This window comes from Neovison vison, chromosome 13, assembly GCF_020171115.1.
Source record: "Neovison vison isolate M4711 chromosome 13, ASM_NN_V1, whole genome shotgun sequence".
Lineage (NCBI taxonomy): Eukaryota > Metazoa > Chordata > Mammalia > Carnivora > Mustelidae > Neogale > Neogale vison.
The window spans coordinates 113,071,643-113,096,453 of NC_058103.1; the positions used below are offsets into that span (position 1 = coordinate 113,071,643).

Here is a 24,811-nt window from a genome sequence, read left to right on the forward strand (position 1 = left end):
ACTGTCCTGAGAGTTAGCACCCTCTGCTCTGCCTACAATACAACATACTGCACCCTCCAGAGAGCTTTTTCCCAACTATACACAAAGATGGTCTAGGACAATTCACTGTTAGGTGTGCAATGCTAATGTAAGAAGTTTGCTTAACAATTTGTTCTTGGATGGGGGTGCCTTGGTGGCTCACTCGGTTAAGCATTTGCCTTAGGCTCAGATCATGATCCTGGAGTCCCGGGATCGAGCCCCATTGTACAGCTCTGGAGAGTCTGCTTCTTCCCCTCGCTCTGCCCTTCCCCCTGCTCCACTTCTCTCTCTTGCTCACTCTTTCTCTCCCAAATAAATAAATAAAATATTCAAACAAAAACTGTTCTTGGAAAGGCACTGCTAAGCTAAAGGTATGCATAACAGTGATGGTTTTCCTAGACTGGTTATAGCACTAAGATAGGATAGGGATGTTCATCCACCATTCTATTGTCAGGGGCTTCCTAGATTTATTTTAGTTTAATTTTTTATTTATATTCAATTTAGGTAACATACAGCATATTATTAGTTTCAGGAACAGAATTTAGTGATTCATTAGTCTTATATAACAGCTGGGGCTCATTATATCAAGTGTCCTCCTTAATGCCCATCAGTCAATTACCCCTGCCCCCCACCAACCTCCCCTCCAGCAGCCCTCAGTTTGTTCTCTATAATTAAGAGTCTCTTAATGGTTTGTCTCCTTCTCGGTTTTCCTCTTATTTAATTTTTCTTTCCCTTCCCCTATGTTCATCTGTTTCATTTCTTAAATCCCACATAGGAGTGAAACCATATGGTATTTGTCTTTCTCTGACTGACTTACTTGGCTTAGCATAATACATTTTAGTTCCTTTCAAGTCGTTGCAAATGGCAAGATTTCATTCTTTTTGATGGCTGAGTAATATTCCATCATATATATATAGAGAGAGAGATAGATAGATATAGATATAGATACACACACACATAAAATATTCCATATATATAGATATAGATAAATATGGATATAGATATATACCACATCTTTATCCATTCATCTGTTGATTGATATCTGGGCCCTTTCTATAATTTGGCTATTGTGGACATTGCTGCTATGAACACTGGGGTGCATGTGCCCCTTTGAATCACTATGTTTGTTTCCTTTGGGTAAATACCTAGTAGTGCAATTGAGTCATAGGGTAGCCCTATTTTTAGCTTTTTGAGGAAACTCCATACTGTTTTTCCAGAGTGGCTACACCAGGACAGGGTAAAGAGGGTTCAAGGGCTTCCTAGATTTATAGCCAGGGATCAAATCTTAAATATATTCATCCGTTCAAAATTGTTTAGTCTCTTTTGTCTCAGGCTCTGTTCTAGGTGCTCAGGACACAAAACTGAAAAAATCTCCCAGTGTTTGGGGAGATTATATTCCAGTAGGAGGAGACAAAGGATCAACTTGATAAGTAAAATACTTCAAATGTTGGAGGGTGATACATGCTAAGAAGAAAAATGAGGCAGAGAAGGGGGTTGTGGAGTGTCAAGGTGGAAGGGATGTAGCTCGGAGATGATGGCTCAGGAAGGTCATCCCTGACATGATGACATTTGAGTAAAGACCTGAAGGAGATTAGGGAGTAAGCCTACAGATATGTGGGGGAACAGCATTCTTTGCAAAGAGAACATCGAGTACAGAGGTTCTGAGGTGTAAGCATGCTTGGTGTATTCAAGTGGCACCAAGGAGGCAGGTGTAACTTCAGCAAAGTGAATGAAGGAGAAATGAGTTCAGGCCAGTGAGGCAACAGGAACTCAGTACGAGAGGGCCCAAAAGGACCCATATGAGGACTATACTGTAAGTTTTTCTATCCTAAAGTCCATTTTAATCCATGCCATAGTCTAGAATTGCTATACTACTCTTTCAGGGTATAGGTAAGCTCTGTTACATTACACAGCTATAAAATCCCACCCCACACTCCTGAAAGGATAAATAAAAAATTGGAACAGTGAGAACTGGGGAGCTAGAGAGCAAGAGAAGAGAGAAAGCCTTTTCTATCTTTCCAATCTTGTAATTTATGTATTATCTGGTCAAAAAAAGAAAAGAAATTGTCCTCACCTTTCTAGGGTCAACCTGTCTGAGTAAAGAATTTTCTCTTCAGAAGAACGTTGCAGAATGGGAAATGATGGCATTGATGAGCTCGCCAGATGAATATGATCACCTATTGAAAAGGATATACAAATTACTTGATTAAGAAAAAAAACCTTTAAAATCTTGAAACTAAAGTCACCTTATATTTGGAGAACTTTGGCACCTACAAATACCTTTTCTGGAAACTACAATTTCCATACCTCTCTACACTTAAAATTAATTCCTACATTTGAGTTTCTTTCCTCCTCAACCCTAAAACTACATGTTCTGTATGTACCAAATAATTTTTCCCTTGCCCTAATAGATTGGTTGAAAGTACAGAACTACTCTAGTACTATCTTTACCCCGTTAAAAGGCTGACTCCTAATACTGAAGTTTAAGTCTCTTAAAGCTGAGATGATAGTCCCTCATTACCAGATACATTTGGGCCAGCACTATGACAGCCCTGCCGGATTCTGGACTTTGAAGGTGTCTGAATGGAAGAATCTCCAAATGCTGATAAGGAGCTCATGGTAGTTTTCATTTCCAGCCCACATAGTTCTGTCACGTTTGTTGTGGATGAGATGCATGATGATTTATTACGAGGCGAAGGGCTTATTACTCTTCCATCTCCTTCAAAATATCAAAAAGTTTATCACAAAGCTACACAACACATGACTTTACTACTGGAAATACAGAGAAAGTAGTTTTGGATAGCAGATGTATCACTTTTTTTTTTTTGTATGTTCAGCCACTATTAGTAGAAAATATTGTAGAGACCAATGGATATGGCCAAATATTGTTCATTTTTAGTTAATTAGGCTCTACAGGGTCTACGACACTCCTGTGAGGTTTATAGGCTGTTGGTCCTATAATCCTGACTACCATTAAGTAGCTTTGAATCTAACTGGCAAACACATATGAAATTAATAGACTAAACAGAACAATGTACACAAAATACAGAATAAAAAATAGTATCTGTTATATATTCCCACATAAATGTGACAGTTATTTTCCAGTTAAGAAAATGGGTTTGGGGTGCCTGGGTGGCTCAGTGGGGTAAGCCTCTGCTTTCGGCTCAGGTCATGATCTCAGAGTCCTGGGATCGAGGCCCACATTGGGCTCTCTGCTCGGCAGGGAGCCTACTTCCCCCTCTCTCTCTGTCTGCCTCTCTGCCTACTTGTGATCTCTGTCTGTCAAATAAATAAATAAAATCTTAAAAAAAAAAAAAAGAAGAAGAAGACGGGTTTATAGGGAAGTAGATATTAAGGTATATTCTATGGACCCAGAAGAATGTAGAATTGTCAAGAAGAGATGCTAGCAAGTTCCAGAAATGAGATAATATTTGAGTAATGGGTCAAAGGGATCACTTTGAACATCAGAGGAAATCTACTATATTTTCTTCTATAAAGAGAAAATTTCCTGAAAGAAGCAACTGATGTTGACAGGAGCAATAAGCAGGAAAACAGAAACTGTGGTTACCACAGAGCTCTTCTGCTTAAACACACCAATAGGTGAAAAGAAAAAACCAAATCTAGGAAGCTAACATACTCTTTGGGAGACCATGAGACAATATGATGAAAACTTAACATCAAGTTTCATATAGATACTACTAAAAGGCTGTCAAGCAACAATATTTGCTAGCTTCTATGGGTCTACAAAGCATAAAGTATCTACTGAAATATCACACACCTAGCTTCTTGCACAAAATAACCAGTGCTCATATTCCACTTTTCTAAGTATCATGAAACATCAAGATAACTAACAATGATGTTCTCAAGTAGATCACTCAGAACTGGCGTCATGTTCACCAATGAATTGCTGTTGTGACAGGATTCAGTGCCTAGCAGGATACCAAAGCAACCACGATTCAGTAAACCAATTTGGAAATTAAAATTCAGACAGTTAAAAAAAACAAACAAACAGAAACAAACAAAAATTAGTCTAAGGATTAATTGAGTAAGGTATAATTGTCCACCTAAAGATGATACAGGTAAAACTCCAACCAATGGACAAGCTTGGTTTCTGTTATTAGCATCAGAGTCAGGTTTTTATTTTATTTTTTTTTTTTATAAAGATTTTATTTATTTATTTGAGAGAGAGAGACAGTGAGAGAGAGCATGAGCGAGGAGAAGGTCAGAGAGCGAAGCAGACTCCCCATGGAGCTGGGAGCCTGATGTGGGACTCGATCCCGGGACTCCAGGATCACGCCCTGAGCCGAAGGCAGTCGTCCAACCAACTGAGCCACCCAGGCGTCCCAGAGTCAGGTTTTTAAATTATTTTGTTAAGGCTTCAAGCCAATCCTCAAATTAAGAGGCAGACTGAAACTTTCAAAGACTTTCAAAGACAAGTATACAGTATACCCCTGTATACTTGGGGTATACAGGAAATAATCAAAGTGAAGATTCATTTATGCTCAAAGCAAATTTTATCCTTGCACTTTTCAGTTCCTATTATGCACAGAAGTCATAATCCCTATCCCCTCGAGGAGCTCACTATCACGATCAGTGTGATATATATTTCTCAAGGTACAGCAACGAATGACAACAATTAGGAAGACACACCTTAAAACCCACAAACAAGATCCTTTAAATGACTGGAAACCAGAGTGATCTATGACTGACACATCCACATACTTATGCAGATATATGCACATATATTTGTATATCAAACAAATATGGATTTGTGTATCAAACACCTACATATATTTGTGGGATATTTCACCCTACATGTAAACCACATTACAATGTGGCAGAATTTTAATTGAAACATTTCCTTTATTTCATATGTCACTATTTAATTTACTGGATATGAAGTCCCTGTTTTCCCCATAAATTTATGAGCTCTTTGGGAGATAGACCTCATTTTACATTCTTTATATTCTTGCCTGAATCCAAGGAATCAATAAACTAATTGATTTTCCAATTTACTAAAAGTTAAGTGGAGGGCACCTGGGTGGCTCAGTGGGTTAAACCGCTGCCTTTGGCTCAGGTCATGATCTCAGGGTCCTGGGATCGAGTCCCGCATCGGGCTCTCTGCTCAGCAGGGAGCCTGCTTCCTCCTCTCTCTCTCTCTCTTTCTGCCTGCCTCTCTGCCTACTTGTGATCTCTCTCTGTCAAATAAATAAATAAAATCTTAAAAAAAAAAAGTTAAGTGGAAATCTATTTCGCATATGCTATTTCTGTTAAAAAAAAAAAAAAGAAAGAAAGAAAATCAAAGTCTTGTATTTTGGTATAAAAATGCAGATTGGGGGCACCTGCGGGGCTTAGTTGGTTAAGTGCCCAACTCTTGGTTTCAGCTCAGGTCATGATCTCAGGGTCATGGTCTCAGGATCGTGAGATAGAACCATGTCAAGCTCTGTACTCAGTGCGGAGTCTGCTTGAGGTTCTCTCTCCCTCTTCACACCCCCTGCATTATCTCATGCTCTTTTTCTCAAATAAATAAATAAATCTTTTATGGGACACCTGGGTGGTTCAGTGGTTAGGCCTCTGCCTCCGGCTCGGGTCATGATCTCAGGGTCCTGGGATCGAGCCCCGCATCCGGCTCTCTGCTCAGCAGGGAGCCTGCTTCCCACCCCTCTCTCTGCCTGCCTCTCTGACTACTTGTGATCTCTGTAAAATAAATAAATAAAATCTTTTCTTAAAATAAATAAGTAAATATATATATATCTTTTTTTAAAAAATGCTGACCATTCTTTCAATAACGGTCTATATTCAAAAAAAAACCTTCATTGCACTGCACACTACATACACAGATGAACAGATGGGTAAATGGATGGGTAAGTGGATAGATGGAAAGATGGGTGGATGGATGAAACAGTGCATGGTCCTATATGACTGTCCACTCAGCCTTACCTTTGAGATACTGATTCTAGGTTTTCCAACGATCTATCATGATTTTAAGAATGAAGCCCTGAATCTTCCTCTCTATATACACATTTTGGAATTCTTAATTAAGGGGGCTAATAAGTTAAATTCTGGTTAACTGAGATTTTATTGTATCCTTGGAATATCTGGCACTTATAAAATCCCAAGGATACAGGGATTAACTCTTAACAATAATCTAAAAAGCCCCGAAAAATATACATACCAAGTTTTAAATTTACCAGCCTAATTAAAATATTCAGCTTCTTTCCTTTAAACTGAGAGTACCATTGATTAATTTATGCTGACGGGCTATTAAGCTTAATTAATTTTGGAAAAATTGAGAAAAAAAGGAAATGGGTGAAATTATGATTAGATATCAGAATGCAGTTTATTAGAGAAAAATTCCCAAACCTTCTTGATAAATGCTACTTATAATTTTGCCAAAGTTTTATGTCTTTGCAGAATGGTGAGTACATAAGTAGAAAAAAACAGCTATATGCCACATGGGTCTCCTTTGCATGAAATTACCTGGAACTATGGAGGATGCACATTTGGAAAGAACAGGGTACAAATGAATAGCCTGTCACAGAGAACAATTTTGAATGAAATCCTTCAATGAAAAAAAAAGTTTTATTTTTCCCTAAAGAATTTTGTATTTCATGAGTCATTACTTATGTATGAAACTTTATTTATCTCTTAGGTTCACAATTCAGTGCTCTATTCCATTTCCTCATTAGTAATACCTTATCATTTAAATAAATTTACCTGGTCAGTCATCCAGAAATCTGTATGACAAACTCTTCTTCTAACTTGAGAATAGCTTGGGGAAAGTATGTAAGTTTGACTCAGGACTTAGAAAACACATAAGATATTACTATATAAAAATGTAAAGGAAATTCGTAATGCAAACATAAAGAATCTTGCTTGAGAATTCTCAATTTCACAGTTATAACCCTGCTCCTAATACAATATCTAGCACATAGCATATACTCAATAAATATGTAGTGAACTGAACCGAAGAGAGCAAGACAGATGCTCCCTGTAGTGTGGAACTGCAGTTACATTGATGCCATGTCTAGCAGTTGGCCAAGACTAGATTGTAGGATATAAGAAAGAGAAAAGTCAGGGGTGCCTAGGTGGCACAGAGGGTTAGGCCTCTGTCTTCAGCTCAGGTCATGATCCCAGAATCCTGGAATCGAGCCCCGCATCGGGCTCTCTGTTCAGCAGGGAGCCTGCTTCCTCCTCTCTCTCTGCCTGCCTCTCTGCCTACTTGTCATCTCTCTCTGTCAAATAAAAAAATAAAATCTTTTAAAAAATAAAATAAAATAAAATAAAATAAAATAAGATCTTTAAAAAAGAAAAAGAAAAAGTCATCTCAAATTAGACAGGCCTAAGAGGAAAGTCCAAAAGTAACAAAACAAAAAAAGAAAACTAATCCAACATTCAAGATGACCATACATTCATGCAGTAATGAGATGAACAATCTGTTGATCTATACAGATCAACCCCCTCATAAAACTCCTAGGAGGTACAGATGGTACAGTATATAAGGATTCTGTAGTGCTTAACATTAGCCCATTACAGATGGCTAGCAGTTGTTAACAACCAACTAACCACTCAAATGTCTAAAGGAAATTTCTCCTTGAACTGAAAAACTCATTTCAGAAATACAACCAGGTCATATAAGGCACTGTTTTTCAAAGGGTGGTCCACAACCACATCTGTCAGAATCCCTCGAGACATTAAAATGCACATTTCCATGGACATTGGGGAGGGTATGTGCAATGGTGAGTGCTGTGAAATATGTAAGCCTGACAATTCACAGACCTGTACCCCTGGGGCAAAAAATACATTTATGTTAATAAAAATAATTAATTAAAAAATAAAATGCACACTTCCAAATCCCACTTGAGATCTACAAAATCAGAATGGGGAAGAGAAAGGAAGGAAGGGGAGTACTAAGAACCTGCCTTTCTAATAAAATCTCAGGTGATGGCACACTAAAGTGTAAGGCCTCTGATATAAAATATCTATAATTATATACGTTAGTAAGGGAAAGATTTTCTTTTCTACTCCTGACTTTTCACTCTTTCCACTGTTCCCTTATTTCCGAGACATATGTGTTCCCATAGGTAGGCATTTTTCCTAGTTCTAAAATAGTATTTGGACGATTCCTTCCCATTCTGTTGTGCATAACCCAGCCTCGAACTACAGTACAACTGCTTTTTCTATTGGAAATAGTCTACCATGCTGTATATATAAAATCAATTCTGATCCAAATAAATACCAAACCAATTTGATCAGTGAACCATTGGTTAATGAACCATTTCATTTTTAATTCAGGTCTATTTGGATTTAGGTAGTCAAGATTATTAAGCAATATTACTCAAATAAGATAAGACATATCTGATCTCTACTTGCTGACAATACCTTGCCTACTTGAGTAGTTTCTTTCAAGATCATGTTGTAAGAGTCGACCAGAGAATGATGGCGTTTCTTTATTTAGCTTGAATTCAACCTAAAAGACATATTTGGGGGAAAATTTAACAGTAAGTCATGAAGATAATTATAAAATTATGTACAATACTGACACAAGACACAACACAGATGAACCTTGAAAACATGCTGAGTGAAAGAAGAGAGACATAAAATGGCACATGGCATAGGATTCCATCTATGAAAAACTGATAATAAAAAAATCTAAAGAAACAGAAAACAGATTTGTGGTTTTCAAAGGGGGCGGGAAGGGGGAATAGGGAGTGATTGTTTAATCGGTACAGGGATTCCCTTTTGAGTGACAAAAGTTCTGGAACTACACACTGATGATGGCTGCACAACCTTGTGAATGTATTTAATATCACAGATTTGTACAACTTAAAATGGCTAAAATGGCAATTTTTATGTTAAGAGTTTTTAGCGCACACACAAACGCACACACACAGTCAATTTCATGGGGTCAGATGAAACTATGCTATAAACCACTTGCAATTCCTCCATACGCTCACCACAAATACAATGATTAAAAGAACAATTTTGTAGAAAACAAAAGCAAAAATCATATAACAAAAAGTAAATTCTGTTGGAAAAAAAATCAGTTTTTATCATCAGAATTCCTTTTAAGAATCCAAGTGTAATAAAACTGTATATCTAAACCTTCTAAGAAGGGTATTCTCTAAATTGATTTTAAATTATTTGATAGGACTGAGAAAAAAAAAACACCTCGTGATTAGCCACCAAAAAACCCTAAATATGTATCATAAAAGTTATATGCTTCTGATTCATCCATAATAAACATTATAATTGCATTTGTACTATAACTTTATGAATTATATGAGCTGAAGGTATTTTCTCAGAACATATCCACTCTAGAGAAAGTAAATGGTTTGAAAAGAATCTGGACAAGGCACATAGTTCCTAGAAATACGTTAGAATGATAAAAAGGGATTTTTCCAGCAAAATCAATTAGCAAAACTTTGGCAAGGATCCATTATGTCCAATTATAATAAAGAATATTTTCAATTAATCTAGCTAATTGCTATTTATTCAAGATGATCAAATGGTCTATTTTTCAAGGGTTTATTTTCACATTTAATATAACCAACTACTGCCTCCTCGACTAAGGGTGTCCTTCGGTCAACCCTCTTCATGCCCCTCCTTACCCTCCTCATGCTGTTGTTTGTAAACTCTGTCCTTCACTTTAGAGTTCCCCCAGTGACATCTACTGAACAATCTTTTAGGAAAAAAACTGAATTGTGATGGTTGGAGGTATCCAACTTGGGCAAAGGAGGAAAAATTGTTTTGTGTCTTGAGACAGTTCTGTGGGAGGTAGATGAGTATGTCTGAGTGCTGAGGTGAGACAGGAGGGAAAGAAAAACATGTATTTCAAAAATCAGATCTAACGCTAGAAATAATGGAAAGGCCAGTGGATATTGTATGCAAATCTGGGAAAAAAGAATCTTGTGTTTACATCTTAACTTCTAAATAGTATTAAGCCCAATATATTTTCACTGCTAATCTATTATGTTCTCCCCTAATTATAAATGGAATCTGTAGATATATCCCCCATATTATTACATTTTATGCATTATAAGATGCCATCAGTAGTAAGACATACCATCATTTTACTCACTACTAAGAAAGAAAAAAATTTTCCTAATTCGGCTATGATTGAATCCTGACTTAAGAAATGTTTAAATATAAAAAGCAAAACAAAACAAAACCCACCTCTTGTAATCGGTGAAGTAAGAATCAGTTTTTTAAAGAGGTTTTTTTACTTTAGGTGGGCAGAGAATAAAAATTATTTTAGCTCTATTCTTTAAAACATGCTGTTATTTGTGAAGGTTATAAAATAATTTATCTTTGATTTAAATATAAATCTGCTTAAATCTTACTTTGCTTTTTTCAGGAAGCGATGATGTTTGAATAACCAGATGAAGCCCACAATTCACCTGCAACGTAAAAAATTATAGCATAAAATACGCTCTTAACTTAAATACACACATATTTCTCCCCAAACTGGTACAGAGAAAGATATAACAAACACTTAGTATAAAACAGGATGCTTGCTTTTCGTTTGTGGTAAATGATCATGTTCTGACGATCTGCTGAAAGCAATAAAATCGCGACTAAGAATTAAAAGGTTTCCCTGTGATTTATTTCCCAAGATGTCTGCAGCGATGTAACCCTCTACCTTATAACCTGAGGTATCTGACACTTGCCATTTCAAGTCTACGTAAATATCTCAATGGGACAGGTGAAGGAGGTCGAGTGCCTATCAATAATACATTTTTTTTTTTTCCTTAAATAAGAGAAGGGGTGAGAAACCGACTGGTTAAAAGAATTGAAATGAGTCTTAGCCTTTCACAGCAGACCAGCTCCACCTTCTGGAAGCCAAGAACCTGGACAAGACTTTGAATACCCATCACACAATATTAAATACCCTCCAAGTGCCTTGGTCCAGTTCACGAATCTCAAGCCTCGGTCAGACAATAGCTTGAGTGGATTCAGCGATCCTGGTCCCAATAATACAGCCCATCACCTAGGACAAAGACGCCAGTCAGAAAGAACGATACGAATGGGGGAGAAGGGAAGGCAGGAGACCCAACCTACGTTATTCGCAGCCCGGCCAGAAACAGAGCGGTACTTCCCGGGAATCATGGCAGGAGACAGTCCAGGATCTGTTAGATCTGCCTTAGAAGCGACGATACAGCGGAGACTCAGACACCGAAAGGGGTCATCTCCCAGGCAACCAGCTCAGGGGTTACCATGGAGACGACCATTTCCGGTCTGGTCCTCTCCCAAATCGGGGGGCCCACCCGGTCGGTAGAGCCTCCGCTGATGTTTGCTGGGGTCCGGTGCGTCCGCACTTCCTCGTCCTGCTTTCCTGGCCTCGTGCAAACGGAGCGGGAGTGTGGGGAGGAGGACACGGGGAAGAGGCCAGCCGCCTCGGTCGCTGTGACAACCACCACTTCCGGTCCGTCCCTCTTTACGGCCCACCTCAGTTCGGCCCGCGCGAAATTTGGATCCCGCTGCCGGTGGCGCCCTGCTCTCCGGGGAGGACCGCCGCGGGCGGACGGAGGCCGATATCCGAGCACCGCGTACTCCCCTGTGGGGCCCCAGGTCGGGACTTCCGGTGGCCGGAGGTAGGGGCACGCACGAGGCGCCGCGCCGCGCGGCCCGGCGCAGGGGGACCGGCGTCTCCCCGGCCGGGAGCGCGCGGGCGTGCGGAGGCTGAGGCCGCGGCGATGCCGGCCCGCTGCGTGGCCGCCCACTGCGGCAACACCACCAAGTCCGGGAAGTCGCTGTTCCGCTTCCCCAAGGACCGGGCGGTGCGGCTGCTGTGGGACCGCTTCGTGCGGGGCCGCCGCGCCGACTGGTACGGGGGCAATGACCGCTCTGTCATCTGCTCGGACCACTTCGCTCCGGCCTGTTTTGACGTCTCTTCGGTTATCCAGAAGAACCTGCGCTTCTCCCAGCGCCTGAGGCTCGTAGCGGGCGCCGTGCCCACCCTGCACCGGGTGTCCGCCCCGGCACCTAAGGGGGAAGAAGAGGGAGAACACGCGGGCGGCCCCGAAAAGGGAGGAGAGCCCCAGGCAGGCAGGCAGGCAGAGGCCGCCCCGCGGCCAGCCTCCAGTACGCTCCTCCGGGCCAGGAAGAGGGCTGCGCCTTCACAGGTAAAGGGACATCAGAAGTCCACCGAGGGTCGCGGAAGGACCCCCAGACTGTGGCTCGGCTGTGCCACTAGTGTCACCTGGGGAAGGTCCTCTCACCTCGAAGGGTTCCGTTTTCCCATCCGTAGAATTAGGAGGGTGCTGTAGCGGGGATCGGCAGGTCCTATTTGACATGAACGCTGGGGAGTTACATAGTTTGCTTCTGCCTCATCCTCCCTCCCTCGGACCCCCACAAACGCACACTCTCATCCTTTAGATTATAGAGTCGCCTTCACGGTCCGCTGCAGACTTTTTAAATAAAAAGGGTCCCATTTGCGCAAATCTCAAGGAAAAGGATGCTTGTAACTGTTCTTGCTCGACATTAACTTGAGCTTTAGGAAATGATTTTAACTGCCAGTGTGGTGAGGGAAGGGGGGGTGTGGAGCCACGGATGAAAATGGGGTTTGCTGATACATCTCTTCGCACCCCTCAACTTCCTCTTGACTCGCTCCCTGTAAGTTAAAACATCCTAGTGAGCTTCGTGTTCTCACCTTGCCCTCTTCTGCTGCCTGACTAGTCCTCACAAGCACGGACTAGACTAATTTTGCATCCGGGCACCATATCTTCTTCCCCACTTCCCATCTTAATGAAGACTGCCCAGCCTTCTTTGAGATAATCAAGCATCAGCCCTATCACCATCCCAGAGATTAAATTACGACTTTTGGTTGGATCTAAAAGATATCCATTTTGAGAGATGGGAAGAGTTCACCAAGTGATCGTCAGTTGATCCTTAACTGACATTTTGGCTTTGACTAAGCGCCCTTTAGCCCAGACTTAAACTTTATACACAAGGATGTCAATCCAGGAGATTAAGAATTTCCTCACAGGCCTGTAATAGTTGCTCTAGGTCCAACTGCCAGACCAAAACATTTTCTGAAATACCAGCCTGCTTCCTACATTGGAATGCATGCTTAAGACACTTTTTTTTTTTTTTTAAGATTTATTTATTTGACAGAGATCACAAGTAGGCAGAGAGGCAGGCAGAGAGAGAGAGAGGAGGAAGCAGGCTCCCTGCTGAGCAGAGAGCCCGATGCGGAACTCGATCCCAGGACCCTGAGATCATGACCTGAGCCGAAGGCAGCGGCTTAACCCACTGAGCCACCCAGGCGCCCAGGCTTAAGACACTTTTAAGGTATCCTGGTATTACTAGGATTAAGAGCAAAATTACTAACACATCCTACAAGCCCTTGCACGCTTTTTGCCTACCATACTAGTACTATCCAAGGCCATATACACCAGTTGCGCCATATACACCAGTCATGTTGATTTTTTCCATTGTTGCGCCATATACACCAGTCATGTTGATTTTTTCCATTTTTGAACATGCTATGTTCCTTCCTACCAACAAGCCTTCACTCATTTGTTTCATGTAATATCCTGGAGTTATGCTCCTCCCATTCCCCATTATCATCAGTTAAGTCTTTTTACTTCAAAAATCAATTCAAACATCCTTCCCCTTTGGTCCCCTAATTATATATTTTCATTCTTCATATAGTTCATATGCTTTGGTATCATATATACTTCAGTAACACATCACAATTGTCATGAAATAATTGTGTCGTTTGCTTAATGTCTGTCTTCACATTAGAATGTAAGCTCCGTGAGAGCAGGGGTCCTATCTGACATGTTCATTGTTGTATTGGCAGTACCTAGACGATATTTTGCAAATTTTAGGAATTCAATAAATATTTGTGGAGTGATTATGAGACTCTAAGAACACTTTTTTGTACTATAATGGAATTTTCGGTTCTCAGCCAGCTGCCCTTCTCACCAGGCTGTGTACCAGTCAAGACACCTGCCCCTTCCTTTAATTATCTGTCCACTATCACACTCATCCAACCTTTACCTAAGCACATATATAATACACAAATGCAAATATGTAGTAAAAGAGAGGAGCATTGAACATGCCATGCACACCCTTTTACCTTTTTACTTCCTCATAATTATACCACCCTATCAAAACTCGGGAGAAGAAAAGCCAGGCTAGTGAAACAATCAAAGATTTTATAACAAAGGCTAACCTTGAGGAAATCCAGAGTACATACCAAACCTACTTTGCTATTTGAATATTATATATATTAATATATCTAGCCAACACCTCTAACAATCCATATTAATGCAATTAATATACTTGCTGTTTATTAGGAAACTAAGTAATAGTTACTTTAGAAGTATATAAGGTTAAAAAGAGTTTAGAGTTGATAGCAATATATTTTTAGCCAGGTCTGGATTGAGTAGCCCTAGAAACATTGCTAAGAAAGTACTTGTGCGACCTCTGGCTCCTTTCCCCACTCACTGTTTTTCCAATTCCAGGACCAACTGACTAAAAATCTAATTTCCAGGCATTGTATAACATTTACAGAGGGCTATTTTAGATACTATTCTGGATAGTTGGGTTTTATGTAGATAAATGTAACTGAATATTCCCTATCTGCAGGGAGCTTGAGAAAAGATTAGGGACCATCTCCCAGGAGAAAGGGGGCTCTGAGGAGCACTATGTACTATCTGATATCTTACTTCATGAGGCTGTGATTATTTTCCTTCTTATTTTTTATCCAGCTGTATTTTTTAAATTGTCTAATTGAAATGTAAAATTATGCAGGGAAGTGGACAAATATTGTCATTAAATTAACACAGACTGAACAAGTGTAGCCACTAGACAACAAGAAATCGAACACTGCTAGCAACCCAGGGACCCCTGTATCACCTGAGCTGAAGCCTTCACTCCTTGGAGAAAACAAGTTTGCTTTTTTTTTTTTTTTTTGTAAGCCTCATAAAATAGAACCATTATGTAGGCATTTCTTGCCTCTGGCTTCTTTGTTCAACAATATATTTGTGAAGTTCATCCATATAGTCAGAATATGGAAATTTGTTTTAATTATTATATAGTGCTCCGTTGTATGAAAATGCCAAAAAATGTATCTGTTCTACTCTATTTGGACATCTGGGTTGTTACCACTTGGGGGCGATTATAAGTAATGCCGCTATATGCATTTTTGAACATGTCTTTTTCATACGTGCACACATTTCTCATGGTATATACCTACAGTTGTTGGGACATGGTATTATGCTAAACTTCAATAAATAATTCCAAGCAGTTTTTTAAAATAGTCATACCAGTTCACACTTTCTAGCAGCCTGTGAGAGTTTACATTGTTCCTCATTCTTGCCTACACTTGGTTTGTCAGACTTCCACATTTGAGTCCTTTTGCAAGGTGTATAGTGGTGGTTTACTTTGCATTTCCCATTTTGTAAATGAAATTGTAAGGGAACACCTTTTCAGATGTTAATTGAACATGTGGATAGCCTCTTTGGTGATATGCCCATTTTTCTATTGTTATCTTACTTTTGTTGATTTCAGATTCTTAATAAATTCTGGCTTTCTTTGTCAATTGAATATGTTTCAAATATCTTCTCCCACTGTGCCTTTGCCTCTTCCTTCTTAATAGTGTCTTTTGATGTACTGAAACTTAATTTTAATGCCAACCAACTTACCAACATTTTTCTATGTGTTTAATGCTTAAAACACACTTATACTGCCTTCTATAAATTTAATTGCTTTTAATTTTTACGTTCAGATCTACAGCCCATTCAGAATTGACTTTTGTTTATGATGTGAGATAGGGTTTAAGTTTCATTTTTTCCCACATACATATCCAATTGACTCAGCCTCTTCTATTGAAAAGACTAGCATTTCCTCATCCTATAGCATCAACTTTGTCATTAGTTAAGTTTCTATGTACACATTACATCTGTTTCCACATTTTTTAATTCTGCCCATTTATCAATTTGCATATTTTTGCAGCAGTATGATAGTACCTTAATTATTGTAGCATATATTAAGAATCAACATTTAATTAATCAATTTCTCTTACCTTCTTCATCTTCATAGATGTCTTAGGCTATTTGGGGCTCCTTAAACTTCCATATATATCTTAAGAATTGGTTTGTCAATTTCCACAAATTATTTACTGGGATTTGATTGGGGCTACATGGAATTTATAAGTGAATGTGGGGAGAAAGACATATTGACAATAACAGTTCTTCCAATCCATGAATGTAGTGTATCCCTACATTTACCTGGGTTCTTATGTTCCTCTTAAAAATATTTTATGGCATTCTATGTAAAGGTTTTGAACATCTTTTATTAAATTTATTCCTATTTGATTTTGCTATTATAAACAGTATTTAAAATTTTATTTTTATGTATTTATGTAGATAAATTGATCTTTGTTGACCTTGTATCCAGAAACCTTGTGAAAATCTATTTATTCCAATAATTTATAGATATTTTAGAGCTTTCTACATGTCTATAACATGTCAGCAAATAGTTTTTGATGTTTGTGCTTTTATTTTCTATTCCTGCTATGCTAACTAGAAACCTTTTTGTTGGGAACCAAAAAGGTGATGAGGAATCCTTTTTCTTATTCTTATTTCCAGAGGGAAAGCCTTTAAGTTTACCATTTTATATGATTTTTGCTACAGTTTTTTTTTTTGCAGTTTTTTTACTCCTGTCTATTCCTAGTTTTTGCTACAGATGTAAATCATAAATGATGTTAAATTAGAGCAGGTGCTTTTTCTGAATCTATTCATGATTATATATTTTGTCTGTTATTCTGTTATTGTGGTGAATTATATTACCTGGTTTTGAAATACAGAACCAAACTTGCATGGCTGAAATAAACACATTTTGGCCAAGGTGTATTACTCTTTTAAATATTGCTTGATTTGATTTGCTAATACTTAGGATTTTTATATCTGTGTTCATGGGCAAACTCAGTCTGTAATTTTTCTTTCTTGAAATGCCTTTCTCAGGGGTGCCTGGGTGGCTCAGTAGGTTAAGCATCTGCCTTCAGCTCAGGTCATGATCCTAGGATCCTGGGATTGAGTCCCACATTGGACTTATTGCTGGGCAGGGAGCCTGCTTCTCCTTCTGCCTGCCTCTGTCTGTCTGACAAATAAATAAAGAAAATCTTAAAAGAAAAAAAAAAAGTCTTTCTCAGATTTGGTATCAAGATTATGCTGACTAATGTGGAGTTATTTCCTCATATCATTCTCTGGAAATGTTTCTAAAAATTGACATATAGTCATTAATACATTTGATATTAATATTTGGTAGAATTTGCTGATAAAGATACCAGGTCCTTACCTAGTCCTGGAGTTTTCCCTGTGGGAAGATTTTTTTAAAGATTTATTTATTTTAGAGCGTGTGCACACAAGCAGGAGGCACAGAGAGAATTTCAAGCAGACTCCGTGCTAAGGACAGAGCCCACTGCACGGCTTCATCTCATGACCTTGAGATCACGACCTGAAAGGAAACCAAGAGTTGGATGCTCAACCACCTGCACGATCCAGGTGTCCCTTGTGGGAAGATTTTTAATGATGGATTCTTTTTTTTTTTTACAGTTATAGGGTTTTTCCGTTTTTTGTTTCTGTACTTACTTTGATAAATTACACTTTTCTAAAAATGTGTCAAAGTTTTCAAATATATTGACCCGAAGTTATAGTAATTTTTTACCTTTTAAAATGCTATATGATCTGTATGTATTCTATATGATTTTTGCTTTTTCATTCGGTTTTTTATCTGCTTCATCAGGTGTTTATCAATTTTTATTAATCTTTTCAAGGAATAAACGGACTTCTTGGTCTTCTTTCTAGGTTTGGGTTTTTTTTTTTTTTCCATTATTTTCTGTCATTTTTCCTTCCCGGTACTTATTTTTTTCAACTTTGATTTTTTAGTTGCTAGGTTAGATTTATATAGTACTGAGCTAAATGATTAACAGATATTTGCTTCTATTTTTCCATTAAGCAAGCTTGTTAAAAAGTGAAAACTTCACTTTAAATTATCTGTACATATTAAGATGTGGTATTTCATGCGAAGAATATCAGAATAACCAACTTGCTTGCTTATGTGAAGACAAAACACTGAATTTCCAAATACTTCATATTTTACCCCGCTGCTTAAATTTTTAAGAAAATTTTCCAGTAGTGGGGCATCTGGGTGGCTCAGTGGATAAAGTGTCTGCCTTTGGTTCAGGTCATGATCCCAGGGTCCTGGGATCAAGGCCTCTGTGTGGCTCCCTGCTCAGGGGGAGCCTGCTTCTCCCTTCTCCTCCCCCACTCTTACTCTCTGTGGCTAGCTCTGTCTCTCTCTGTCAAATAAACAAACATCTTAAAATATTTTTCCAGTATGTTAAAAATTATTTTTGTAAGACTTAGGGTTTTGTTTTTTTTTAAGAAGTTTTAGGTTCACAGCAAAACTGAGGGGCTATAGAGAGATTTCCCATATTCCCACTGCCCCCACACATGCGCAGTGACCTCCAATATCAACATCCCCACCAGAGTTGGTACATTCGTTAGAACTGATGAACCTACATTGACCCATCACTATTATCTATGTGCCATAGTTTACGTTATAGCTCACTCTTTTTTTTTTTTTAGATTTTATTTATTTATTTGACAGACAGAGATCACAAGTAGGCAGAGAAGCAGGCAGAGAGAAAGGGAGGAAGCAGGCTCCCTGCTGAGCAGAGAGCCTGATGTGGGAATCAATTCCAGGACCCTGAGATTGACCTGAGCCGAAGACAGAGGCTTTAACCCACTGAGCCACCCAGGCGCCCCTATAGCTTACTCTTGATTCCTCTACTTTTTGAATTTTTAAAAAAATTTTTATTTACTGTTCTTCTAACTTCTTGAGAGTTTAAATTGAATCATGGGTTTCCAGAACTTTCATATTAATAGCCAAAGAGGCATTTGAGTTTCACATGCTTATTTCCCAATTGTAGAATTCCCTAGAGTGGTTTTAATATAGGAAAAATTGACTTCTGAAATGAGGATATGTTAGAAATATTTTGTGGAATAAATGTTTCGTGTGATGTTAATGATTCCACTCTAAATTAATTAAGCCTAATTAATTTTTCTATAGTCTTTTGTGCATTTAAGACTATAAATTCCCTTCTAAGCATGGCATTGAGTCCCATAAGTTTTTTTGATATAGAATATGATTCTTTAGCTTAAAGTATCCTTTTATTTTCATCCTAAATTTCTCTCTTATCTTTTCATGGGTAATTTAGAAGTGGGTTTTTAAATTTCCAAACATACAGGCATTTTGTAGTTCTATTTTTGTTATCTATTTCCAGGTCAGTTACACTGTGGCCAGACAGCTTACAGCATATGAATTTAATCATTTGAATTTATTGAAACTTGTATTAGGCAAAACATAGATCAGTTTTTATAATGTTCCATGCGCACTTGAGGTGAATGCGTGTTCTGCAGTTGAGTATGTGTTCCACATATGTCTATTAATTGTGCTTACAGGTTCTCTATCCTTATTGAATTTTTGTCTACTTACTGTATTAATTACTGGGAGAGGCATGTTAAAAATCTTCCACTGTGATTTTAAATTTATGTATTTGATCTTCTAATTCTAACAGTTTTTGTGTTATGTAGTGCTAATATAGCAACATCAGCTTTCTTTAGGTTAGCGTCGGCATAGGACATCTTTTTACATCCTTTTATTTGCGATCTTTCTGTATCCTTAAGAATTTTGGCATTACTCTCCTCCAATTGCCCCTTTGAAGAGAATGTATCTTTTTCCTCTGGCTGCTTCTAATATTTTTTTGTTTTCCAGTTTTTTGTTTGTTTGTTTGTTTGTTTTCCAGTTTTACTGTAAAGTGCATAGGCATGTCTTTCTTTGTTTTTATTTTGATAAATACAAATAACACTTTTGTAAAACCATGTCTTAATATCTTCTCTCCATTTTGGTGAATTTTCAGATATTATTTGCTCAAACAGTGCTTCTGTCCCATTTTCTCTCTCTTTTCCTCCGGTACTACAATTTATATCATATATGATACTTTCTCATCTTACCCGCTTTGTCTCTTATGATCTTTTCTATAATTTCCAAACTTTAGTCTCTTTCTGCCTCATTTCAGATGTTTTCTTTTAACTTACATTCCAGCTGATCAATGATATATTTGGAAATTCTGCGTCTTAACCTTTTAATATGAAGAAGAAATAATCAGATATGTGCACAAAAGATTTATTTTCAAAAATTTCTAATATAGGGGCGCCTGGATGGCTCAGTGAGTTGGGCCTCTACCTCCGGCTCAGGTCAGTTGGGCCTCTGCCTCCGGCTCAGGTCATGATCTCAGGGTCCTGGGATCAAGCCCCGCATTGGGCTCTCTGCTTAACGGGATCCTGCCCCCACCCTGCCTGCCTCTCTGCCTACTTGTGATCTCTCTCTGTGTCAAATAAATAAATAAAATCTTTTTTTAAAATTCTAATATAGATTATTTTAATAGGTTATAGTGTATCTATGCAATAGATGGTATACAGCCATAAAAATTATGTAGAATATTTAATAACATTGAAACATATATTACAGGAAAAAGCAAGCTTATAAAACAGATGATTCCAATAAAAAAACATATATGGAAAAGACCAAAAAAGTTCTAAAATACAAAGTTGTTAGCTACAGATAAAGAGATGATGGCTAATTTTTAGTTTATTTTTGCTTCTCTGGTGCAAATTTTTCTCAGTGATAAAAATTATTATTCTAATGGGAACAGAAGTTATTTTTAAAAGCCTGATTAAGTTCCTAAAATGCCATTTTTCCAGGCATAAAACTGTTTTCTAAAGAAATATTACTTATTATAGATTTTTATAATGCTTGGCCTAGAAGTAGATACAGCCAATAGAAATTGGTCATAATTTTATAGACACAAATGAAAAGGTAAGCCTTATATTTTGACTTAAGTCCTCAGTAATATTAGGTATAATTATTCCTGTTAACAAAAACACTCTTCAGGGCACCTGGATGACTCAGTCAGGTAAGCCTCTGCCTTCAGTTCAGGTCACGATCCTGGGGTCCTGGGTTCAAGCCCCATGCCAGGCTCCTGCTCCGTGGGGAGCCTATTTCTTTCTCTGCCTCTGCTTCTCTCTGTGTCTCTCATAAATAAATAAATAAAAATCTTAAAAAAAAAAAAAACTACAACAAAGGGATTCTTCACAAAAGTTTCTTCACAGTTTCTTTAACTTGGGTGTTAATGGCCTATGTTCCAGCAACTATGGAAGCCAGCTAAAATATTTTTCAGTGTTTCAAAAGCAATTGCCATGACCAGGGCACTAGATAAAAATTACAAAGCAATTTAATTTTGTTTTTTGTTTCTCTATCACTTCTTATTTCTTCCCTTACATATTCTAGATATCCTTTCTTATCCTTTTCCACATGATTTCTACGTACTCAGTCTTATATTACCTTCTTTTTAAAATTTTTTTTATTTAAATTCAATTTAGTTAACATATACTGTATGATTAGTTTCAGGGGTAGAATTTAGTGATTCATTAGTTGCATAGAACACCCAGGGCTCACTCCATCAAGTGCCCTCCCTAATTCCCATCACCCAGTTACCCCATCCCCAGCACCTCCCCTCCAGCAACCCTGCTTGCTCTCCATAGTTAAGCGTCTCTTATGGTTTGCTTCCCTCTCTGTTTTCATCTTATTTTATTTTTCCTTCCCTTCCCCTGTGTTCATCTGTTCTGTTTCTTGAATTCCACATGTGAGTGAAATCATATGGTATTTGTCTTTCTGTGACTACACAGAGAAATAATACTATTATTTAATATTTAAAATATTAAATAATAGTATTATAGTATAATACTATATAATAATATTATATAATAGTATAATATTATATAATAATAATATTTAAAATATAATAATTAAAAATAATATTAAAATATTATTATAAGAAATAATATTTATTTTTTTATTTAGCTTAGCATAATACCCTCTAGTTCCATCCATGTCATTGCATATGGGAGAGTTCATTCTTTTTGATGGCTGAGTAATAGTCCATTTCATATATATATATATATATATATATATCTCCACATCATCTTTATCCATTTGTTGATGGACATCTGGGCTCGTTCCATATTTTGGCTATTGTGGACATTGCTGCTATATACATTGGGGTGCACGTGCCCCTTCGAATCATTATGTTTGTATCCTTTGGATAAATACCTAGTAGTACAGTTGCTGATGTTACCATCTAAGTATCCAAGTCCTTTTTCTTTCTACCTCTTACTTCCCCCACAGATCAAAATTTCCATTTCACATTGTAATTTTTCTCAGGAAGGTATAAAAACATTAAAGTCAGCCATATTATTTTTTTTAAGTATTTCTCTATAAGGTACAAAAGACCGATGATTAGGCTTTCCAGAATAATGCTACTGCTAGGATATCCAATAATTTAATACAAGTAGTATTAGCTCTTACAGCTATTGATTTAGGGAAAAATAATGAGTTGTAAGCAAATAATAACTTAAATATTTCTGTTTAACCAGAATGTTGGCAATTTTTGATTTACAAATAGTAAACAACAGTATGGCAGAGTTCTTACGAACTTGGACTTTGGAGCCAACTTGCCTGGGTTCCAATTCCAGTCTTCCTAATATGTGACCTTGAAAACTATTATTTATACTCTTTTACTATTTCTCCCTTTTGAAAGATAAAACCATACTCGTTAGGCTACCTTTGATATGGTTCTCCTCTGGTTTATATTTTTAGATTACATGTGAAAATGAAGTTAAACAAACACAAGTCCCTGCTAATAATCTATCTTATGGTGTCACTTCAGTACCTACTCACTGTGAAGATGGCCCAGTGCATAAAAGTACACAAATGTCTCTGAAAAGGCCCCCCTCACCGCAGCGTTGGTACGTTTGGACTCTTCAACTGACTGATCATTGAATTGATCTTTTGTATATGAAAGATAAATGACAAGCAAAATGTAATTCACAGGCAAATGTGTTTATTCTCTTTCAGGTATTCAGGCCAAAGTGAAAGTGTTCGGAAAACAATTGTGTAACGCCACTACTCAGACTGAGGGATTGAGGTCTAGAAGTGCCTCCGTCTTTGACATTTACTCCAGTGACCCAGATGCAGACTGGGAAGTCAAGAGTGAGCAGAGCGATTTGTCTTATATAGCAGAGCAGGTGAAAGAAGAGTCCTGTTAAAAATGCAACATCAAAGGACTTGATGTCCCATAGGTTTTCAAATCTTCGCTCACATAATCACTTCTTTGCTCTTGTAAATCTTTCACTTTGGGATAGTTGAGTATCAGCAAAATTGGTTCAGCTCTAAGGCAAAAATGTGTCCACCTGCCAAGATAACGAAGCTAATCCTTCCCACAAACCTCCCTACCTCCCACTTTCATCTCTTGTTCCTTTTTTCTTTTTATCCTTTTGGTGGAAATTGAGATATAAGACAAAATGCACAATAGCATTTCCAGATCAAGATTAAGCACTGAATATTTAAGCTTACTGCAGAAGCTTTTGCTTCTGCAGCCCCACTCATATGGGGCTTATAGGACATTCACAAGTTAGAGTGTCACTCTTCTAAATAACTTGAAGGTAGTAGTAAGCACAGGCAAGTGTGGTACTATGAAATGATTTGGGAGCCAGGAGACTTATCCTTGATTATTATTTTTTTATGTTGTATATTTATTAGTTTGCCCATTCATAATACTATTGGATCTATAGATCAGTCCCTATGAGCATTTCTGGTGAAGTTATGGCTCTTACAGAAAAATTTGGAAGGGAATAAATTTAAACATGGATAGAGTTGCATATACTTGGATTGCCTTGTTAATGAAATCTACTTGCATTGGTTCCTATTACAACGAACCAATGAGCTTGATTAATTTAGATTGAAATTATTAACATCATGCAAAAAAAAGTATTATATTTCTAACATATCCCAATTTCAAGAATTAGGTTTTTCTCATTAATACCATTCTATCAAATTCTACATTTGGGAACTAATGGTGTGAAACATAGCTGTCCCATCTGCCATTTACCAGGAAAGTTTCTAAAGCAGTTTTGTACCGTGAAGTAATTTGTTACAGTTGTTTCTGAGAAACTTACTATAATTCTGAAATTCTATTGAGAGTAATAAAAATAAATGTCCATTTTATACCTCACATGTCTTGTTAATTGTGCATGACTGGAAGACCTTGCATGCATTTTATCCTAGAAGGTTTAAATAATATACCAAAGTGATTTTCTTCCAAAGCTAATTTCATGTGTGACTTAATTTGAACGGTATAATTTTATTAAAAAGAATAATAAAATAAAATATTAATAGAAGTGAGCCTGAACAATGATTATCTAAACACATAACACTATTGTTGTTGTTGTTGTTGTTGTTGTTACTGTTTCTTTGGCTTGAATTTGAGATGAGTACTTGGTGTTTTGAGAGAACATTGTGTTTTAAAATTAAGCATATAAACCTTCTGAAGCTAAATTCTGTCAGTAAGTAACTGTTGTTCCTTGAGCTTTTAAATAGCCTAACACCTTAATTAATTAATTACAATCATATAATTAATAAAATAATTAATTATAATGAATGTCATATGCCCTTTCATCCCCAAATTTCACTGCCAGGGGTTTACTTCATTTTTATGTGTTAAACAACTTTGACAACCATAACCTATCTACCTTTCTTCCTTCCTCCCTTCCTTCCTTCCTTTCTTCTTTTCTTCCTTTTTTTTTAAACAAAAGGCCTGAACTTTATTAGTTCCCCACCAGTACTGCCCCCTCCACCACCCTCAGCCCTAGTGAGAAGC

General features: G+C 37.6%; 2 protein-coding genes across 4 annotated transcripts in view; one reads left to right on the plus strand and one right to left on the minus strand.

Moving 5' to 3' along the window:
- LRRC49 (leucine rich repeat containing 49) overlaps nt 1–12,304 on the minus strand; it is a 162,729-nt gene extending 150,425 nt beyond the window's left edge. Inside the window, exons 1-5 of one of the 3 annotated variants that reach the window (XM_044229963.1) lie at nt 12,240–12,304; nt 10,362–10,418; nt 8,401–8,488; nt 2,540–2,737; nt 2,093–2,195 (exon numbers count right to left, since the gene is read on the minus strand). In XM_044229963.1, the coding sequence (XP_044085898.1) occupies nt 2,093–2,195; nt 2,540–2,648 (212 nt within the window). In that variant the 5' untranslated portion in view covers nt 2,649–2,737; nt 8,401–8,488; nt 10,362–10,418; nt 12,240–12,304. Of the gene's footprint in view, nt 1–2,092; nt 2,196–2,539; nt 2,738–8,400; nt 8,489–10,361; nt 10,419–11,079; nt 11,385–12,239 lie in introns of those variants that run through there. The other 2 variants (XM_044229961.1, XM_044229962.1) reach the window with 2 other exon arrangements.
- THAP10 (THAP domain containing 10) lies at nt 11,681–24,332 on the plus strand. Its single transcript, XM_044229966.1, is given in 4 exon segments — nt 11,681–12,143; nt 22,753–22,881; nt 22,883–22,901; nt 23,011–24,332. Coding segments are annotated over 4 exon segments (768 nt in total). The 5' UTR covers nt 11,681–11,714; the 3' UTR covers nt 23,202–24,332.
- Nucleotides 24,333–24,811: the final 479 nt, after the last annotated feature.